The 18746-nt window shown below is 36.6% G+C and overlaps 3 protein-coding genes across 7 annotated transcripts in view; 2 read left to right on the top strand and 1 right to left on the bottom strand.

Moving 5' to 3' along the window:
• Window positions 1-8880, bottom strand: part of myripa (myosin VIIA and Rab interacting protein a) — a 31205-nt gene extending 22325 nt beyond the window's left edge. Inside the window, exons 1-4 of one of the 3 annotated variants that reach the window (XM_039677285.2) lie at window positions 8759-8880; window positions 8522-8579; window positions 6996-7156; window positions 74-295 (exon numbers count right to left, since the gene is read on the bottom strand). In XM_039677285.2, coding sequence (XP_039533219.2) covers window positions 74-295; window positions 6996-7105 — 332 coding nt within the window. In that variant the 5' untranslated portion in view covers window positions 7106-7156; window positions 8522-8579; window positions 8759-8880. Of the gene's footprint in view, window positions 1-73; window positions 296-6995; window positions 7157-8521 lie in introns of all 3 variants that reach the window. The other 2 variants (XM_039677286.2, XM_039677287.2) reach the window with 2 other exon arrangements.
• Window positions 8881-10028: 1148 nt separating this feature from the next.
• On the top strand, window positions 10029-12590 carry LOC120482714 (uncharacterized). 3 transcript variants are annotated; one of them, XM_039677289.2, is made up of 6 exons: window positions 10029-10208; window positions 10820-10897; window positions 11187-11234; window positions 11951-12049; window positions 12158-12251; window positions 12324-12590. In XM_039677289.2, exons 1-5 carry the CDS (start codon window positions 10044-10046, stop codon window positions 12218-12220), a joined length of 453 nt encoding a protein of 150 aa, XP_039533223.2. In that variant the 5' UTR covers window positions 10029-10043; the 3' UTR covers window positions 12221-12251; window positions 12324-12590. The 3 variants fall into 3 exon arrangements, with proteins under 3 accessions (XP_039533223.2, XP_039533225.2, XP_088987361.1); XM_039677291.2 differs by lacking the exon at window positions 11187-11234; XM_089131235.1 differs by lacking the exon at window positions 12324-12590 and having other exon boundaries at window positions 11951-12253.
• A 784-nt stretch (window positions 12591-13374) lies between these two features.
• ackr4a (atypical chemokine receptor 4a) lies at window positions 13375-15502 on the top strand. Its single transcript, XM_039677288.2, has 2 exons — window positions 13375-13524; window positions 14263-15502. Exons 1-2 carry the CDS (start codon window positions 13435-13437, stop codon window positions 15373-15375), a joined length of 1203 nt encoding a protein of 400 aa, XP_039533222.1. The 5' UTR covers window positions 13375-13434; the 3' UTR covers window positions 15376-15502.
• Window positions 15503-18746: the final 3244 nt, after the last annotated feature.

Raw genomic sequence — 18746 nt, 5'->3', positions numbered from 1 at the left:
AAGCCCCCTAACAGAGCTTGAACTCACTCTATCTCCAAACCACAACAGCTCTTGTTAGCATGGCAATACTGACCTGGTCTTCTGGCAGGCGGAGCACAGCCAGCCTTTGTCCTTCTTACTGTAGGTGCAGCATCCCTTGCAGACGTTGTAGCAACAGTCCAGGCAGGAACGCTTGGGGTTGAGCAGGAAGGTGAAGGGAGAACAGCAGCGGATGCAGCAGCGTTCATTAAACCTGTGCTGCCGTGACAGCAGGACAGACCGACTGCCCTCCTCAACCAGCGCCTTCTTCATTTCACTGGAGAGAGAGAGGGGGGGGGGGGGAGGGAGAGGGAGAGAGAGAGAGAGAGAGAGAGAGAGAGAGAGAGAGAGAGAGAGAGAGAGAGAGAGAGAGAGAGAGAGAGAGAGAGAGAGAGAGAGAAAGAGAGAGAGTATAAAAAAGAAAAACATATGTGATATAAAGTATGTGACTCTATAAAAATGATAGATAAGCTGATGTATATTTGTTTGACTTTAAGCAGGACACATTAAAAACCATTCATAATTAATCTCTATGTAAGGCGGGCTGTAGTGCCCTATAAGTGGATCATGTTCACATGACATCTGCGTGTTGACAGATGCACTACATTTGCCCTTCAACGTCTTAAATCTGTCTGGATTTTCAGCCGTACTGCAGCCTCCAGAGATGAGAGCAATTCTGCAAAATTGCTCTGACATTTAGCAAAGAGACAAGAGACCCAATACTATTTAGTAGAACACTATTTGCAGCCAACCTGCACATGCACAATTTGTTTGGATTAGGTCCATTAGATTTATGACGCTCAATTAAACAGATGTGCCTTTAGGATATTAATTCATCATACAGTATTATACATACATTACAGTATATTCATATTCAGCTGTAATATATATTCAGTATACACACACACACACACATATACGGTGCATACTGTATGTTACTGGTGTGGATTTTTAAGTGACTCTGGAGCTGCAGTACATCAATTAATTCTACAACTGTCTTTATGAATGAGTCATTGAATCATTCACTCATCAGATTCGATCATTTCAAGAACACAGATTCATTCAGTGCTGCTGAAAGATGTGCAACAGTTAATTCTGCTTTGACTTTGGTTGAAGCGGTACTGCAAAATCACTCAAAGTAACTGGCAATCCTGTACCTACAGTAAATAAGTTATTTAGTATTAAAGGAGCTGTATGTAAGAACTTTATTTCAAATAATCATAAAATGGCCCTGATATGTCACTAGACATTAAGAAATCATGTTCATTTCAAATACTTATATCACTGACAACAGTAGTCCGGCCATGATATTGTCATTTAAAAAGTGAAGTTGCAGCTCTCAGCTGTTGTCATGTTGTGTTTTGGTCTGATGCTCCACCCTTCACCTATCTACCACTCAGTAGTCAGTAGTATTGCAGCATCCGGGTTGCCAGCTCTGCTCTAGTTACCACAGCTGCAGATACAAAGGCGTCGGATAAATTTTTTTTTGGATCCTGCAGCCTATCTGGCAACCTCAAGTCAGGGGGAGGGGATACACCGCTCTACAGTTATTTGAAAGTGATTGCAGTACCGGTTTTGGCCACAATATGACTGCATGGCTGATCTGAATATCATCAAGGCATTTCCTGTGGTTCACAAGTGTGTTGTGTCAAATATTGTTAATTTGTACTGACCTTATTAATCTGTATAGTGAAGACATATGTGAACAAAAGGGAATGTTTTCAGAAAATGTAATATTAAATTAAATTTAAATCATGAAATTTAAATCATTTTAAATAATGTGTCATGACAATACATATTATTTGAAAAGCAAACCTATGTCTCACAGAGAGAGGAGCTGACAGGAGGAGCAGAATGATGAAAATGATGAAACAATTAGAAAAGATGCATTGTATAGAAAACCTCTGCTTGAGGTGAGGCATTTTACTTGTCTCTCTAAACAATGCCAATGCATGAACAGATCGGCTCCAGTGAATACTAAGAGAGCGGAACTAAAGAAAAATCTCAGCTGATTAAAAACAGAACGGCAGGAAATAAAACAAAACTGAAAAGAAAGAAAACAAAAGACTGTATGATACACAAGCAAGTGTAATACTTCAAAATGATACTAGTCTTGAGACTGTGGGCTTGGCATACATTTATGACAATGCATTTGTGAGTGCATGTGTGCACATAGCAATAGTTTGGAGACATATTTGTGCCAAAGCCTCTCTTTGAGAAGATTTTGTGCATGCATGTGCTTGTAAAAAACAACTCTTTTGTACTTAATCCAAGATGAGTGTAGTTTGTAGATTAATCTCTAAATGTGACATTCAGACCTTACAGATACAGACTAGAGATTACAAACAGCCTTCCACCAGTTTGTCTTGACTCAATCAGTGGGAAGATGAATTTAAAGTAACAGAAGAAAAGCACAAAAGATAAATAGCTGAAAAATTCTTACAGATGGAGCATGATCTATTTCATGTTCCTATAATCATGTACTATGATACCCCATCAGGGGTCTTTCCACTGAACTTATAATTGGATACTCGGCAGGCCATTTCCACAGAGTTCTCAGAGACATGGTCTGTTGTTTACCAAGCAAAACGTTGGCAAAGAACAACAGAGGTGTCCTGTGCCAGTATGGTGCAGATCCAAGAGAATTTCTACTAAGTGACCCATGCCAGATCGCCAGCCTGGGCCACAGGTGTGATGAACTGAATCCAATATGTTATACTAGGTCATCTGTCAGAATCTATTATTAATGACATGTTAGTTTTAAGTGTATAAATACTATAAATGACTGATTTTAGTTTTAAGTGTTTTATTGTGAATTTATTTAGACAGGACATTTATAAATGTGTTGCCATAACATGTATTTAAATTTTATTTTTTATGCCGAGATTACTGTTCAGATTTAATTATATAAACATTTACATTTGTACAGTATATAAACATTGGTATACTATTTGTACAGTAAAAAAAAAAAAAGTAAAATATTGCATGAGGATTTAGAGCTTCTTTGTACACACACAAGAAAGATCAGTCTCAAGGAGCCAAATCTACTGTTGTGTTATGCAGCGCAAAGATCACAGCAATATAGCAAATGCATGCCCTGTTCCTTGAACATCTTGTTAACACAGATCAGCAGTGGTATTGTAACGCATAATAACGCATAGCGGTTGATAAAACAAGACGTGGCATGCTGGGAATAGCTCACTTCAGAGCAATGCAAGAAATCATAATCTCATATGACAGGGCTTCAAATCTGTCAAATGCATTTGTGGCTAGTCTTTTAATGGAGATTCAGCATAGACAGAACTGAGACAAAACTAGTTCTCCAATTTAAATAAACTCTCAGGTATCACATCAGATTTGGATGCCAATAAAGAATGGCTAAAAACATAAGCCAAACAAATAGTCATATATTTGCATAATTTACATAATAAACGGATGTGCATGTAATAAAAGAAAATATCTTGTCATTGTTTGTATGGTCTTAGATCAAAATGACCCAGTGTCCTACAAGCCAAACTGCCTGTGCAGAAACATTATGTTCTGTGTACAGTTCCAACACATGTAATCACACAAATATCAGAATCTGCCATCTGTTTGAAATATTTGATTTAATGAACTGGAAAGTCATGGATGAGTGCATGGATAGATGGAGGACTCTAGGGTCTCTCTAGATGGTTTCCAAAAGCTTCCCAATCAGGACTTCACATACCCCAGAGCGCATTTAAGTAGGTCCCAATGGGCTTTTGGAAAGCGTGTAAAATAGAATATAGAAATTATACACACATTCTCAGCACATTCACTTCCATCCTCGTTACATTCTCTTAGTCTTTATCAATATTAAATACAAACTAATTAACAATTGTTCTTGTCAAGGGTTATGTTTAATATGTATATTTTAAGAACAGATATGATGCCTCATTAATGCATTTAATTGGTTTCCAGGTTGTTTTTTTAAACTACATTTCAAATCATGTTGCTTAGCAAGTCTCTCTTTGTGAATTTTCCTCCCCCTAAACAGAGGGTATTTTCTAATAATCTTGTTTTTGTGCTCTTCCATTCTCTGATAACTCACTTAGTCCTTTTTGAAATTCAGAGATGCTCACCAGGTGTCAGAAAAGATATTGAAAAGCTTGATGCATGCAGGCAGAACACACTTGGGAATAAATGCTCTCTGCATTAAATGAGATGGTTTAAGGTTTTTTGTAGAATTGTGGGTCTTATAACTGTTTTCTTTAAATAAAAACAATATTTATTTCTTTTGAACTTCAATAGAACATTTCAACATTTAGAAACAAATACCTGACTATCAATATGGTTTAGGGTTGTATGGTACAGATATAACAGTGTAGGCAACAGGCGGCCAACGGGTCAAGACTGACCCATCAGCAATAATAAATCTTGCCCGCAGATGGTTATGAAATAGATCGTCATGACAGCAACAGTTACTCACAATCACTTCGTCTTTAGTGATTTTGCCTTCAAAATAAAAGTACAAGAACGTTTTTGCAGCAATGTTTTATTTTGAGATAAATTAAGAGCTTTTGATTTAAAAAGTTATGAAAGACGCTAGACACAGCTCTAAAATAACCGTCATGAAATGTCTCATATTATATTCTTTGCAAATAAAAACTTTTAAAATGTTTTGGTGCGATGCCAAACCTACGTGCTGATCCCTGCTGTAGGCAAACCAAACCCAATACTCTTAATTGGATAAATAAATTACTGTTTCCTGGAGCTCTAAAAGAACTAATGCATACTGTACTAAACATTATAGCATTATAATTATAGAGGATCTGTGAACACATTAACATCCATCTCAAGTGATCCAAATACAAGTGGACAGCCAAGACAATACAAGTCTCCTGTGTTCACTTGTGATCAGAATTTGAGGAGTCTTTTGTGACTATAAAATACTGCCAGTTTTTCTGCTTTCCTTATCTGAACTGCCTTAAAGCATGAAAGTAACTACATTGAGGAATTGTTTGTTTTTCCAGCAAACAAGCATTTCCAACAAAATAGTGAGAGATTAGCGTGGCCAGAGTGCTTGTCTGCAGGTCAGATAAAATCAAGGTACCAAACTAAGTCATTAACGAAAGTGTTTTTATCAACCCAAAGTACAGTAATGTGTTTCTCTGTGCCAATGTACCATACTTTGAAAGAAAGACAAAACAATGGAGGAAAGAGGGGAAGTGAGAAGGTTTAACGGAGATTACAGGCTAAATACATTAAACACACTAAATACAAATAATGTGTTATATTCCACAGACCCTGCGTCCCAATTCGCTTACTTATACTACGCCCTAAATGTATGTACTCTTTTTGAGAAGAAAAAGTACATACTTTTGAGTGTGTAGCAAAAGAGTAGGCAACGTTTGGAACATACTATCACGTCATCTTTAACGGACAGCTCTGTCGCGTGCTGCGTGCATCCTGTCATTGTAAACTGCCCTGTCAATCATCTTGTCACAGTTAAAATCCTCCATTCAATCTAATTTGATTTTCTACCGTTACGGAGATACTCTTGTTTCAGAGATCCGGATACTCTCCTCGTGTTTGCAATTTGAATATAATGATGCATTTCATCATTTTAGAAGAAGAATTTCAGTCACCAGACAGTTTCTGGTCCCATTGACTTCCATAGTAGGAAAGAATTTATGCTATGGAAGTCAATGGGACCAGAAACTGCTGGTTACTGATATTCTTCTAAATATCATAAAATCGGCTGAATGGATTCAAAAATGGTAAAATTCAACTATTTAACTCTGAGGGAGTTGTAAAATGAGCCTATTTCCCTAAAAATGGAATATCCCTTTAAGACATTAGGTAAGGGGCGGGTGTTTTGAGTTTTTTAAGTAGTACGAAGACGACTTTATTTTGTTAGTAGTTTATTGGGATGGGGATGTAGTTAGAATGCGGGTTTTGTTTTATTTTTTTCTTTGATTTAGCCCCGCCCAAGTTCCTACTCCCTGTGTATGGTGTATGTGTTTTCTCTCTTTTGAGCATTTTGTTGTAAATAAATATATTCCTTTCCTCAATTTAAACTCCCTTAGTTCTCGTATTCTTTTGCACCAGCGCCTTAAACACGGTATAGGGTACCCTTACGCTCTTAGCCATTTTAGGGATGTCACAGTCACAAAGCACAAAGTTTTAAACCAAATGTACCTATAACAGTATGCGATTTTGGATGCAGCAAGGGTCTGAAAATACCTGTGAGTGTGAAGGTAGAAATAATGGTCTCAAACGACCAAGACACAACAGGAATCTGTCTCTCCTGATTGATAAAACCTCAATCTGATTCTGACCTTTAGATAGAGATACAGTATAAAGGCTGAAACCATATTCACGGTGGGCTCAGGGAAGTGAGTCACGGATAGAGTGGGAAGGGAGGGCCCTTCCTGTCATTTTGTTTTAAAGTATGACAAAGAATGATGGGAACTTCCTCACGCTCTCTATCAATGACTGGAATGCCATTTGTGTGACATCACGAGGGAGACAATGCTAAAATAGATTATTTAAGTTTATCTTTTTCTGAAAGAAGTCTCTTATCCCCACCAAGGCTGCATTTGTTGGATAAAAATACAGTAAACAGGGAAATACTGTGAAATATTATAACAATTTTAAAATGGTTTTCTAATTTATTCCTGTGATGGAAAAGCTGAATTTTCAACAGCCATTACAGCCAGTCTTCAGTGCTACATAATCCTTTAGAAATCATTCTAATATCCTGATTTGGTGCATTTTTGTTGTTATTATTATAAATGTCGAAAATATTTATGCTGAAATCAAATTATTATAAATATTTTTTGTAACAATCTGTCTATTCTGACACTTTTGATGAATTTAATGCAATGAAAAGCTGAATTAAAGTGTTAATTTCTTTTAAAAAATATAGTTTTGAAAAGTAGTGCACTATTATTTTAAATACATATTATTATGTAACCAAAGTAGTTTTGAGCAGAAGGGTACATGAGACTCACATGAGCCGCGTCTCCTCCGTCTTGCGCAGCTGCATGTCCCGTTGCACCACCTGCATCACATGCTTAGCCTCCACATCCGTCAGACCAGAGAGATCCAGTTTAGTCCCCATCCTTCACCTCTTACAGAGCTAATAAAATACCTGCCCTGTCCTGACTGTTAGCTGAGGACAGTAATGGAAGCAAAAAAAATTAAAAAGAGTAATTTAGTTAATAATAAATGATAAATATACAAAAAGCAGCTGCGTCACTGGAGCTGTTTAACAGTTTCAACTTACAGATGTCGGATATTGTTTTATGTATGTGATTTTTTATTTCATTCTTTGACATGGATTGGTTAATGTTTCATAGTGGTAACTCTAGTTGCAGCCAAGGATGTAAACATTCAGATTATGATTTCATTATGAAATCAACATAATACAGTCTATTGTAAAAGTCCAAAGCAAAAGCTCTTGCATAAGGTTGTTAAATCAGCCAACGGCTGAAATGAGGCACACATTTTGTGAGGCCCCTGAGAGTCAAGATCCCAACAATGCTATTTGTATATGTGTTCTTTAATATTATATCTGAGAACACTGTTATAATTCTGGCATTTCATAATAAAAGAAAGGTACTTTTCAATGCCTGGTACCACAAATCAAAATGGAAGCTATTTTTAGTGTTTCCCAGTGTTGTTACTGTTAACTAAAACTAAAACTATTAAAAATTGTTTTCGCTAATTGAAATAAAGCAGAAAAAATATTAATATTGAATGCAAAACCAAAACTTAAAAATGAGAAAAGTTGGCTTGGCAATCAACTGAACCTAAATAAAATATGTTTAAAAGTTAAAGTACTAAAATGAAACCTAAATAGAAATATTTAAATAAAATAATAAAAAAGTTTCAAATAATGAAAACTGAAAATACAGAATAAAAGAATATGATAAAATAGGAATAAATATGATAACAGTACATAAATAATACTAAAATAAACCGCACTGTAAAACTAACAGCTTTCACAGCAACCTCGAAACCATCTGCTGAGCCAACAGTGAAAGCAAACACAAAGCTTTTGCCCGTGAGCTACAGTAACTAATTCATCTGTCAGAAAGTGTCAATGCATTAAAAGGACAGTTTGTCATCATTTACCCTCAGCCTCAGTCACCATGAAAGTGAATGGTGCCTGAATCTGCCATTCTGCTTTATCATCTCCTTTTGTGCTCCACACTCCACAGAAGATGAAAATACAACGTGCTGAACAACATGGGGGTATGACAGAATTTTAATTTCTGAGTTAACTGTCCCTTTAAAGCAGACTTTGAGACTGCTAAAGTCGACGTCGAGCCTACAGTATAATCACAACAAGCTGATCCTGCTGAGTTTGGATAGCAAAGAAGATGCAGGTCGAATTCCTACATGAGACAGCTAAAGTTCTTATAGGCTTTATTTGCAGGAAAACGACTAATCATGCAATAAAAAAACACACTGGACTGGATACATAGAATTGTTAGACTAAATTGGGAAGAATAAGTTTAGATGCGAAACTTACCGTCCCTTCTCTTCACCTCAGTCTCCACGTCAGCTTTCTTCGACCAGTGTCTGCCAAGCTGTCAAGATGTGAAGACCAAACCATAATAAATGTCCGCAGACCACTTCAAATCAATACGGTCGGCTTTCAGTGTCTTTCGACCATGTTCGAAGTTAACATTTTGACAAGTTTGAAATTCAAGAGTGTCTGAAGTGAAAAGGCATAGAAGCAGAGCGCGTGCGTAGCGAGCGCGTGTACCTGCTGTGGTCTCTCATGCCATTTACGACCACGAGACCTAAGATGTGCCAACCTCCGGTTAGCCAGGAGACTGCGATGCTGCAACAGTGCTGCTAATCCACTTTTCGGACGTGTAGAACTTGAATACCATATTGAGAATAGTTTGTAAGAAGATTAGTAACATTAATTAACAAGGCCTGATTTGATTTAATCATCCAAACAAACTGTAGGCTACATTTTTACCATAAATAATGATGATATGAGACGATTAATTGATGTATTTCTTTTGTTTGTTTGTTTGTTTGTTTGTAACCTATACGTGATTTGATTTACAGATTTTTCAGTTATATTATAGTGCATGATTTATATGATTTAAATTATTTTCTATTGACTGTTAATTACCCGATGTTGCCTTGTGGTCTTTGCAGCCCCTTTTTAAAAGAGATTTTATCTTAAAAAAAAAGAAAGAAAAAAAAAGATGGTAATATAAAGAACAAAAATTCCCAATTAGATTATTACCAATTTAGAGACCCACCCCAGGCAGTTTAACACATCAAAATAATTTTGCACTTATTAAAAAACATTGTCATAATCGGTTTAATCCAGTCTAAAACCAGTCTAAGCTAATTTTCTGACCATGGTCTTGATCATTTATGGATTTTGTGGTAATAATTTTGAGTTTTGGTCACATGGTCAAATTAGGAGACCAGCTTAAGCTAAAAACAAAACCAACAAACCATCTTGTTTCAGCAGAGACGTATATCTTGCTTGTTGATGCTTATTCCTACAGTCCATGTCCATGTCACTGATCTGCAAATTCAGACTGTAAGGCAAGTTAATTTTCCAGCATTTTCAGACTTAAGCTTGGTCACATGTACTGCCAGCCCTTTCTGTGCCATTGTTTTCAATCCAGCTAAGTACCCTGAGTTTTTTCTCCTCCTTGCTCTTTCTCACCACCCATTCTGTGACTTACTTCTTTTCAAGATCACTTTTTACATTATTGTTTTCCTTCGTTTCAGGAAAAAAAAATAAAAATCTGTCATCTGTTTTCCTGCAATTAAGTTATAAATCAATTGCAAGACAGTGAGTTGGATGACAAAAAACAGCCTTAAGAGATATAGCCCCTCAGCCACACAACTCATTTATAATAAATCATCTTGTGTGCCAGTATTAGACAGCAGATCATTACATGCCTAAGCAGTGTGTTTTGATGTTCAAACCTGCAAGTATAAACATTTTCGTCAGGGAAAATGTTACTGCCCCTTTTTTGGACATCTGGTAGTGATTATTTGAGTATAAAGCAGAGATGAAGTGCAGTTGGACTGCAGAAAGCAGCAGGATGAAGGGTAGTATGCAGCTAGGGCTGTTGTGTTTCAGCCTGCTCATCTCCAGTCTTCATGGGGAAGTCGAGACAGATAACAGCATACAATTACCACCTAATTTTGAAGAGCCGGATCTTTATCAGCCTGAGGTGAGGGATAAACTTTGCTGGCAGTACTTTACTGAGGTCAATCACTGGGGTTAAAAATATGTTTAAAATGGATACCCAAAAATTTAAAATTCTGTCATCATTAACTCACCGACAAGTTGCTCCAAACCTATTTTTGAGTTTGTTCTGCAGAACACAAAAAGTCAATGGGGTCCCATCAACTCCGACATTCTTCAAAATATCTTCTTTTGTGTTCTGCAGAAGAAAGAAAGTCATACAGGTTTGGAACAACTTGAGGGTGTTTAAGGCGTTTGATGGCGTTTAAATGATGACATAATTTTCATTTATGAGCAAACTATCACTTTAAGGGACATTTTTTCTAAATATAGGTCATGATTTATTTATTTATTTTTGCAAAATGATAGAAGGCATCAATTACCTAATTTTCTAATAGCAATTATGCTTCAGAATCAGATACTTCAAAGTCTTTATTAGTAGTTGAAAATTGCTGACTAAGGTAATGATAGACAATAACCATGCTGACTGGTGACAAAAATGTATATATATAGTATGAATATATATATATATATATATATATATATATATATATATATATATTCATAATCTTTTAACAGAGTTTTTTTTTTTTAAAGATGAACAGAGTACGACGACAGACTGTCTTCACAGAGAAGGAAGATTCAACAAAGAAAGAATTTGTTGTTCCATCAAGTGTAAGTACACATCTAATAAGGTACTTTTTACCATTGCACAACTTGTGAGATGATTTTTCCAGCTGCATGCAGTTTCACAATGAAATAACTCTACAGGGTTTGGATGAAAATCAAGCCATAATCAAGCTCTCTCTTTGATGACTACTAAAATGCCATTACATTGCAATATGACCATTTAAAGATTTCCCCTGCAGCTATATCTGACCCATATTGTTCCACAATGTTAACATGGTCATGTAAAACATGTCACCAGAATTATTTTATTTTCATTCTTTTTAATGATCTAAAGGAGAACAGGCGTCTAGGAGCTTCCACCCTTTTAGAAGCCGATTCTGAGGTATTCACTCTCCTCTCTTATGCCATTAACCCTAAAACCGTATTCTGGCAATTGTGGGCAAAATAGTTTTGATTTATTTAAAAAAAAAAAATACTTCCCTTGATCTGAGCGGTACAAGACTTGGCTACTTTTCCTAAGTTTGCCTCCTGAACACACATTTTTTTTTATTTTATTTTTTTTTTTTGACTCAATTCTACAATGTTAAGTGGGTGGGGAAAAAAAACTCCTTAATCTTCTATTTGGGTCAAAAATGGGCACCCATAGAAATGAATGGGAAAAACTGTCATTTAGAGCATTCTAAAATAAGCCAAAATAAGACACCAGGTGACAGCAAAGTCACTAAATCTTTAGGTTTTAGCTCTAAGAACTTATTGGAATGATATTTTAATGTAGTTAAAAAAATGTAAAAAATAAAACACCATAAATGGATAGACAAAACTTTATCAAAGACAGTGATACAACATTTATAATAAATAAAAATAAGGATCACACCTGAGTCTTCTGTGCCCACATTTGTCCACAATTACAGGATTAAGGGCTATAAAGTGAATACGGTTTGAGGGCTACAATATTATTAGTGAAATAATATAAAGTAAATGGAGAAAAGGGTTAAGTTAGAAAGGATTATCAACCCAAGCTTCACCAATTTAATGATTTTATATTCTAGAAATATGTTGACTACACTGACTGAACTCATCATTTGGTTATCACATAAGGTTTATCGCACCAAGAGGCAGAACAAAGGCAAGGACAAACCAAAAAAACGCCGCCCAGGATTTAACAGCCTTTTAGGAATACAACCTCAACTTCCCATGGTATTCTCTATCCTCTGATCACCCTGTCAACGTGCCATTTTAACACATTATATTAGAGATATATACACTGAATTGCTTTACACTGAACTTATCATCTGCCCAACTCAGGACACTGTCCGTGCCAAAAGGGATGAAGGTGCCAGAGGAAAAAGACCCTGGCCAGGAATTTAAAGCATTATACGCATTCAAGGCTCCTTCCCAGGTAACACATTGCAACATATTTACATAATATGAAAAAATGGTACCAAGCTTAACAGATGTTCTCTCCTTACAGGTTCCCGGAATCAGGAAAAATAGGGATTGCATATACGTATAATGCAACACCATGTTTCATAACATGCTTGTGAAAGTAATCATTTATCTTTCTATAGCTTTCTTCTTTTTCTCTAATATTTAGTCTCCAATGTCTGCAAGTCTAAAAGGTATCACTAGGCGGCAGTATTTACCCAAGAGATGAGCACTTACGCCAGTTTGGCTTCAATGTTTATTTGATGTCTGTTGATCTTTATCTCTTAATTAAAATAAAGAATTTGTGTTTAAATCTCACTCTTTATTGTGTATAACTTTCCATAGACGTTTGGCTGTATTGCGGGGTTTAAGGGAGTAGTGAGGAATGTCAAGAATGACATGTTGATATTGTCAAGCATAAATATTCTGAGAAGCTATGTGTGTGTTAATGAATCCTGTGAGATGTGAACAGCATAACTATCACTCCTCTTTTGTATTTGAGTGGTTCTGCCAGTTAAATGTGCCAGAAAAGTTGTTTGCCTGAAGAAGCTTGCAAAATAATATGTTTCTTGCCAGGAACTTGTCAAAACACATTGGCGGTCCAAATTAAATAGAAAAGCAACACTCTTTCTTCCTTATCTGCATAATCCTTGATAATAACTCCATCCTATTTCCTGTGCATTTCACTTGCTATTTAGGCTTCTTAAATGTGCCGGAAAAGAAACATTTTGTATGTAATCACAATGAGGCAAGTATGCAGTCCCACTGCCTTCACACTGAACCCAAAAAAACAACCACACACAACCATGCAAAAGCTTGCTCTTACACAGGCATATACAATGAACAGATGTTAGACTGTAAAATAAGGCAACAGCACTTTTTTCTCAACAAAAAAAGCAGTAATAAGATTATGGAATAATAATAATAAAAGAATTTGATTGTTGATTAACAACAAAATAATATCCAAAATGACCATATTCAAAGAATCAAGGTTTCAAATGAATATGCTGTGGCTGTGCATTACTTTTATGCCATATGCAATCTGATGTTCTTGTTAAAACAAATTGAAAGGCATGTTTGTGGACAGTTGCTGGAGACGCACATTAGAACAGATACGTTCACAGTATGGTGAGGTGTGGGAGTAAAGCTCAGCATGCATGAGTCACAGTAAACACACTCTGTTCTCACAGGAAGAGCAGACAGAAACAATCTACTCAGCCTCCAGGCAAAGCCTAGAATCTCACAAGGTAAGAGAAACATTGTATTATCAGTTTCGGAGAATTCTTTTTTTTTTTTCTTTTTTTTTTGTTAGATAGAAGTTTAATATGATCCAGATGTTGGCTGCTGAAATTGCACACTGTTTGTGAAAGTATGCATTAAGATCAATTGCCATGAACTGTATTGAAATGTGCAAATCTGCTATTTGGAAATAAATAGAGCACTTATTCACATAATTATAGCATTTATCAGATCGTTGTTGTTAAGTGTTTCAAATTGCTGAAAATAACGTGTTTGGCCTAATTGGCATAACACTCATTTACGGTACAGCCTTTGACTAGTTTATAGTACGATGTAAAAGATTGGTGAAAACATTTGTTTCCAGAACTTCTGCTTAATAAAATTGGAAAATATAAAGAATCAAAGATGTTACGATTTCCACTTTTTTCAGATATAAACAATCTTTCTATGTTTAAAGAAAAACTTGTTTGAGCACATGTTGGATTACACAGGAAACCTGGAAAGGATTTCCAAAATGTAACTGATATCCATCTCTAGTTTCAGTTTATCTGTGATTTTAAGCATGCATAGAACAAGGGCACTCGATAAAAGCCGAGTGGGAATGTTTGGAATGAAGGTGCTGTTGCACGCCTGCAGCAATAAAACTGTCTGCTAGCCATATGCTTTCCTGGAAGAAAGATCAACACTACATCTGCTTGAAAACTGCACATAAAAACTTTCAAACTAATCGTTGTTTTTAATTTCAGAGCTTTAGAGGAAGAATGGAGATCTCAGAGGAACATTACTACGATTACACCGAGTACGAAAACAACAGCTCCAACTTCAGCTACGATGATTATCAGACCATCTGTGAGAAGGGCGACGTGCGCTCTTTCGCGAGGATCTTCCTCCCAGCTGTTTTCGGGTTATCTCTAGTGCTAGGTTTAGCAGGGAATGCTCTGGTTGTGGCGGTGTACGCGTACTGCAAACAACTGAAAACGATGACTGACACGTTTATACTTCACCTGGCTGTGGCGGACCTTTTGCTGCTCCTCACATTGCCCTTCTGGGCTGCAGACGCCGTCCACGGCTGGAAGCTCGGGGTCACCGTCTGTAAACTGGTATCTGCCCTGTACACCGTCAACTTCACCTGTAGCATGATGCTCCTGGCCCACATCAGCATGGATCAGTACCTGGCATTGATGCCGGGAGTCAGAAACCGAGGCCTTGGGTGCGCTTTTCAAAAGAAGCATTGTGGAAAACTCTGTTTGGTGGTCTGGACCGTTGCATTTTTTCTTGGAGTCCCTGATTTGGTGTTTTCAACGGTCAGGGAGCTTCCTCATAAAAAAAGCTGCATTGCAATGTATCCGTCAGACATGGCGCTCAGGGCTAAAGCTAGTTTGGAGGTGGTGGAGGTCATGATAGGCTTCTTGCTACCTTTGTTAGTGATGTTGTTCTGCTACACCTGTGTAGGCCGAGCCCTGCTGAAGCTCCCTCAGGAGAGGAGGTGGAGGAAGTGGAGGTCCATCCGTGTGCTGCTGGCGATGGTGGGAGTCTTTGTGGTCACGCAGCTGCCCTACAATGTGGTGAAGTTTTGCCGGGCCGTTGACATCATGTATACGTTTGTTACTCACTGTGGGGATAGTAAAGTGCTGGATAGGGCTACTCAGATCACAGAGAGCCTGGCATTGACACACTGCTGTCTGAATCCTGTTCTGTACACTTTCGTCGGTTCCTCCTTCAGACAGCATGTGTTGAAGTGTGCCAAAGACTTTGGAGACAGGGGGAGAAGGTTGGCACACGTGAGAGAGCAACAAGAAGTGAATATCTCCTTGAATTCTCATTCACAATCCCAAGACACCAGTACGTTTTCCATTTGAGCAGAGTGAAGGAGATGGTGCATGTTTTTCATGTCTGTTGAGGCTTTGCACCATCTGTCACTAGACAAATATGTAAACAAAGTGGCTTTGTTTTTAGTAAAAAAAAAATAAAGTATTTTGAGCAGAAGAGTGTAGGCTAATTTTTCATTGAAGTTAAAAGTGAGATGAAACATGTTGCTAGTTGTGTTTGAAAAAGAACAAAAAAAGAACAAGTCGGCGAAGTGAAGCGAGAGACATGAAAGTGGCAACCGTACCTGGGAAGTTCATATTTACAAGTTGGGAAGTTGTATTTACGACATCAGGTGCGTTTAAGTCCTTTAGTCAGAGCAAGACCTACCCTATCTCACGACCAATTCGTACGAGTGATTAAATTGTGGCTAATTCGTACGACCTCACTCGTACGAATTCATACGATTTGTCTAAACCCCCGTAATGGTTAGGTTTAGGGGCGGGGTCAGGGATAGGTCATTCGTACGAATTCATACGAATTGGCCAATTCGTAAAATATGCACGATTTAGCAAAATCGTGCTAATTTGTACGAGTGAGGTCGTATGAATTGTTACGAATTAGCCACCTCGTAAAATTCGTACGAATTCCCGTGAGATCGGGTTAGCAAGACAGCTACATACCTTTCTACAATAAATTCACTTATTGACAAATAAAGAATGCAAACATTAATTGTTTTTCATGTTTTTATTTAAAACAGTACGTTATGCTGCCTGATATTGCACACTGGATTTTATAAATTATTTTAATTATGACAATCATAAACACACGCGGCTTTTTTTTTTTTTTACAAAATAGTTCTACGGTTTACTGACTTTTGTTATTCATCTAGTTATATATCTATTAGCAACAAATGAATCGTGGGTCTTGCACATTAATCGATCACTTCCGCTGCTGCATTACCGCGTCCGCCATATTGTTCACTGACACGCCTTCAACTCAAGTCAGAAACTTTGAGTTCAGAGTTTGTCATTTTATAATGTCCTAGCATTCATGTGCATTCAACTCGTAAATATGATCTTTACGGCATGACTTGAATGCACCATTATTAATAATAATGTAACTCTTTCCCTGCAATTGATGGAATTGTCCATCATTTATGAGACAACACTTTCCAGCCATTGAAGCAATTCTGACTTTATGTTTTCACTATTATTGGGCCGCTAAATTACACAGCTTCTGAATGAGTACAAAATCTCCGGATCAACACAGGCAAATAAAGGAGCAAAAACAAGCGATAAAAGCATTTTAGTCTTTTGCTGCAGTCTGAAAAAAAAAAAAAAAACGTGATTCTTTTAGATTTTTGTTCAAATACCTGCTTTTTATTATACTTACTCACATTCAAATGTTGATAATATAGAATACATCAAGCTGGAATAAAACTTTTTTTTCGCAGGGGACCTCTCTTTCTTTGTTAAGATATTCAAACAACAAAAATATTCTGGGGGTCATGACAGTTTTGTGAAAAATTGTTTTCAGAAATGCTGGCGGTGGCTGGCAACCTTTTTTTAAAATCGCTGGTGGAGGAAATGTAAATAAGACCACTATGTAAGGAATGTCCACTTTGCATCAGGGTCCTGATCACCCTGCCGGGGTTTATTCTGCGATAACAACAGGCTGGATGGACATTATCCTGCTTATTACACGACTAACGTTACTTGCCACATAAGTAAATATTAGACATTAATATTCATCGGAGTTTTTATATTAGCTTATTATATTAGCTGAATATTTTATTAGCTTGTTAAATACAAAGCTTCTGTCGAAAAAAGCAGTTGCTAGCACATGGCAACTATCATTTAAAGGATATGGTACAGTCATACTCGCCACAAAAATAATAAGGATAAGAGATACTGATTTGAGATTAAACTGTTTTAAACCTGTTTGTTATATTTATCAGTGTAATCCATTACAGTGTACAAAACATAGTGGTAAAATGGCAGCTGCTGCGTTTTTAATGAAACGGGAGAGAGCGAGTCCGCAATAGGCAACAGGATGACATAGGGCTAATTTAATGAGTAACTATACACAAAATATTGACTTTTAAATACTGACTATTATTAGTAGCATATTATTAGACTACTAGTATTAGCTTACTCAGCAAACGCAAAACTTCTGCCGACTTCAGTGATGATAAGAGAACCGGAACAGGTGTTGTGCCTAAATTCTAGGGTGGGGATAATTTGGCGGGCGAACCTGTGTTTTTAGTGGTTTTTATCAGGGGATAACACTGGACGGCACAAAGTCTTCCACAAAGCCGTGTAATAAATGCCACTATTTACCAATCAGAATCAAGTATTTCAGTCCAGATATCCTTTATTGTTCCTCAGATATCTCAAATAAATGCTCTGTGGATGAATATCAGAACAAGATTTAGATTTGGCCTAAAGGAAGACATTTTCTTAACCCCCAAAATGTATCATTTATAAAGAATATGATTTTTCATAAGGCTTTATAATGCTTTGGACGTAACTTTTCTGTACAAAAGAATATCGTTTTCAATCTTTAAATTTATCAGTGTTTTTCATTTGGCAATTTTTACAATTTAGTATGTTCACCTTTTCTGTTTTAAAAGTTTCCATGCAGTTTGTTTTTCAATCCTACAGAAATGCCTAGTTTTAAAATGTTCAAAGATGCTTTAAAGAATTTGAGGAGAAAAAGAGCAGCAATCAAGAGAAATCTTGGCCAATTCCTATGGGTCACAGGGGTGACATAGCATCCGCATTAACTCCAGCTGCACAATCCAAACAAACCCCAAGTAAACACGTAGGATCTTTCTTTCACGATATTCACAGCATCCCAAAAATCACTGAAAAACTAAGTTTGGCACACGTTATTTAAAGGACCAAAAAGTAAGATGTAATTCTGACAGCTTGTAAAGTAAATCAATGAGATTTTTATAACAGACTACTTAATTAAAATACAGTTGTCAATCGAATGTCTAAATTAGATCAATGCTCATTTTTGCACCTGTTGTATATTTGATACATAAAAAAATTATGGATAAGTCCAGTAAATTTTTATCTTGAATTATTAAATATACAATATAATATAATGCACTGTCAACAAAGTATTTATTTATGTTTTCTTTATAGAATCTTCATTAAAGATGTATGATCCAGTTGACTTTATAGGGTTAAACTGTACTTCACTACACTTTTCTGGTTCGATATGGCCACAATCTTTAGTCAATTTAAAAAGAGTATTACATTTTCTGTAAGTTGAATTTAAAAAACTGTTGCTAAAATTACCAATGCCGTGTGTAAACATTTTAGTAAAAGAAAGAGATGGGGAAAATAATTAAGGGATCTACTGAAAATAAGGTAAAAGAGGAATAGATGGATAGATTTTGACAAGCCAAAAG

Source organism: Pimephales promelas, chromosome 5, assembly GCF_988280905.1.
Source record: "Pimephales promelas chromosome 5, fPimPro1.hap1.1, whole genome shotgun sequence".
Classification (NCBI taxonomy): Eukaryota; Metazoa; Chordata; class Actinopteri; order Cypriniformes; family Leuciscidae; genus Pimephales; species Pimephales promelas.
Note: the sequence above shows the minus strand (reverse complement) of the source record. Positions and strands in the feature narration are given on the sequence as shown.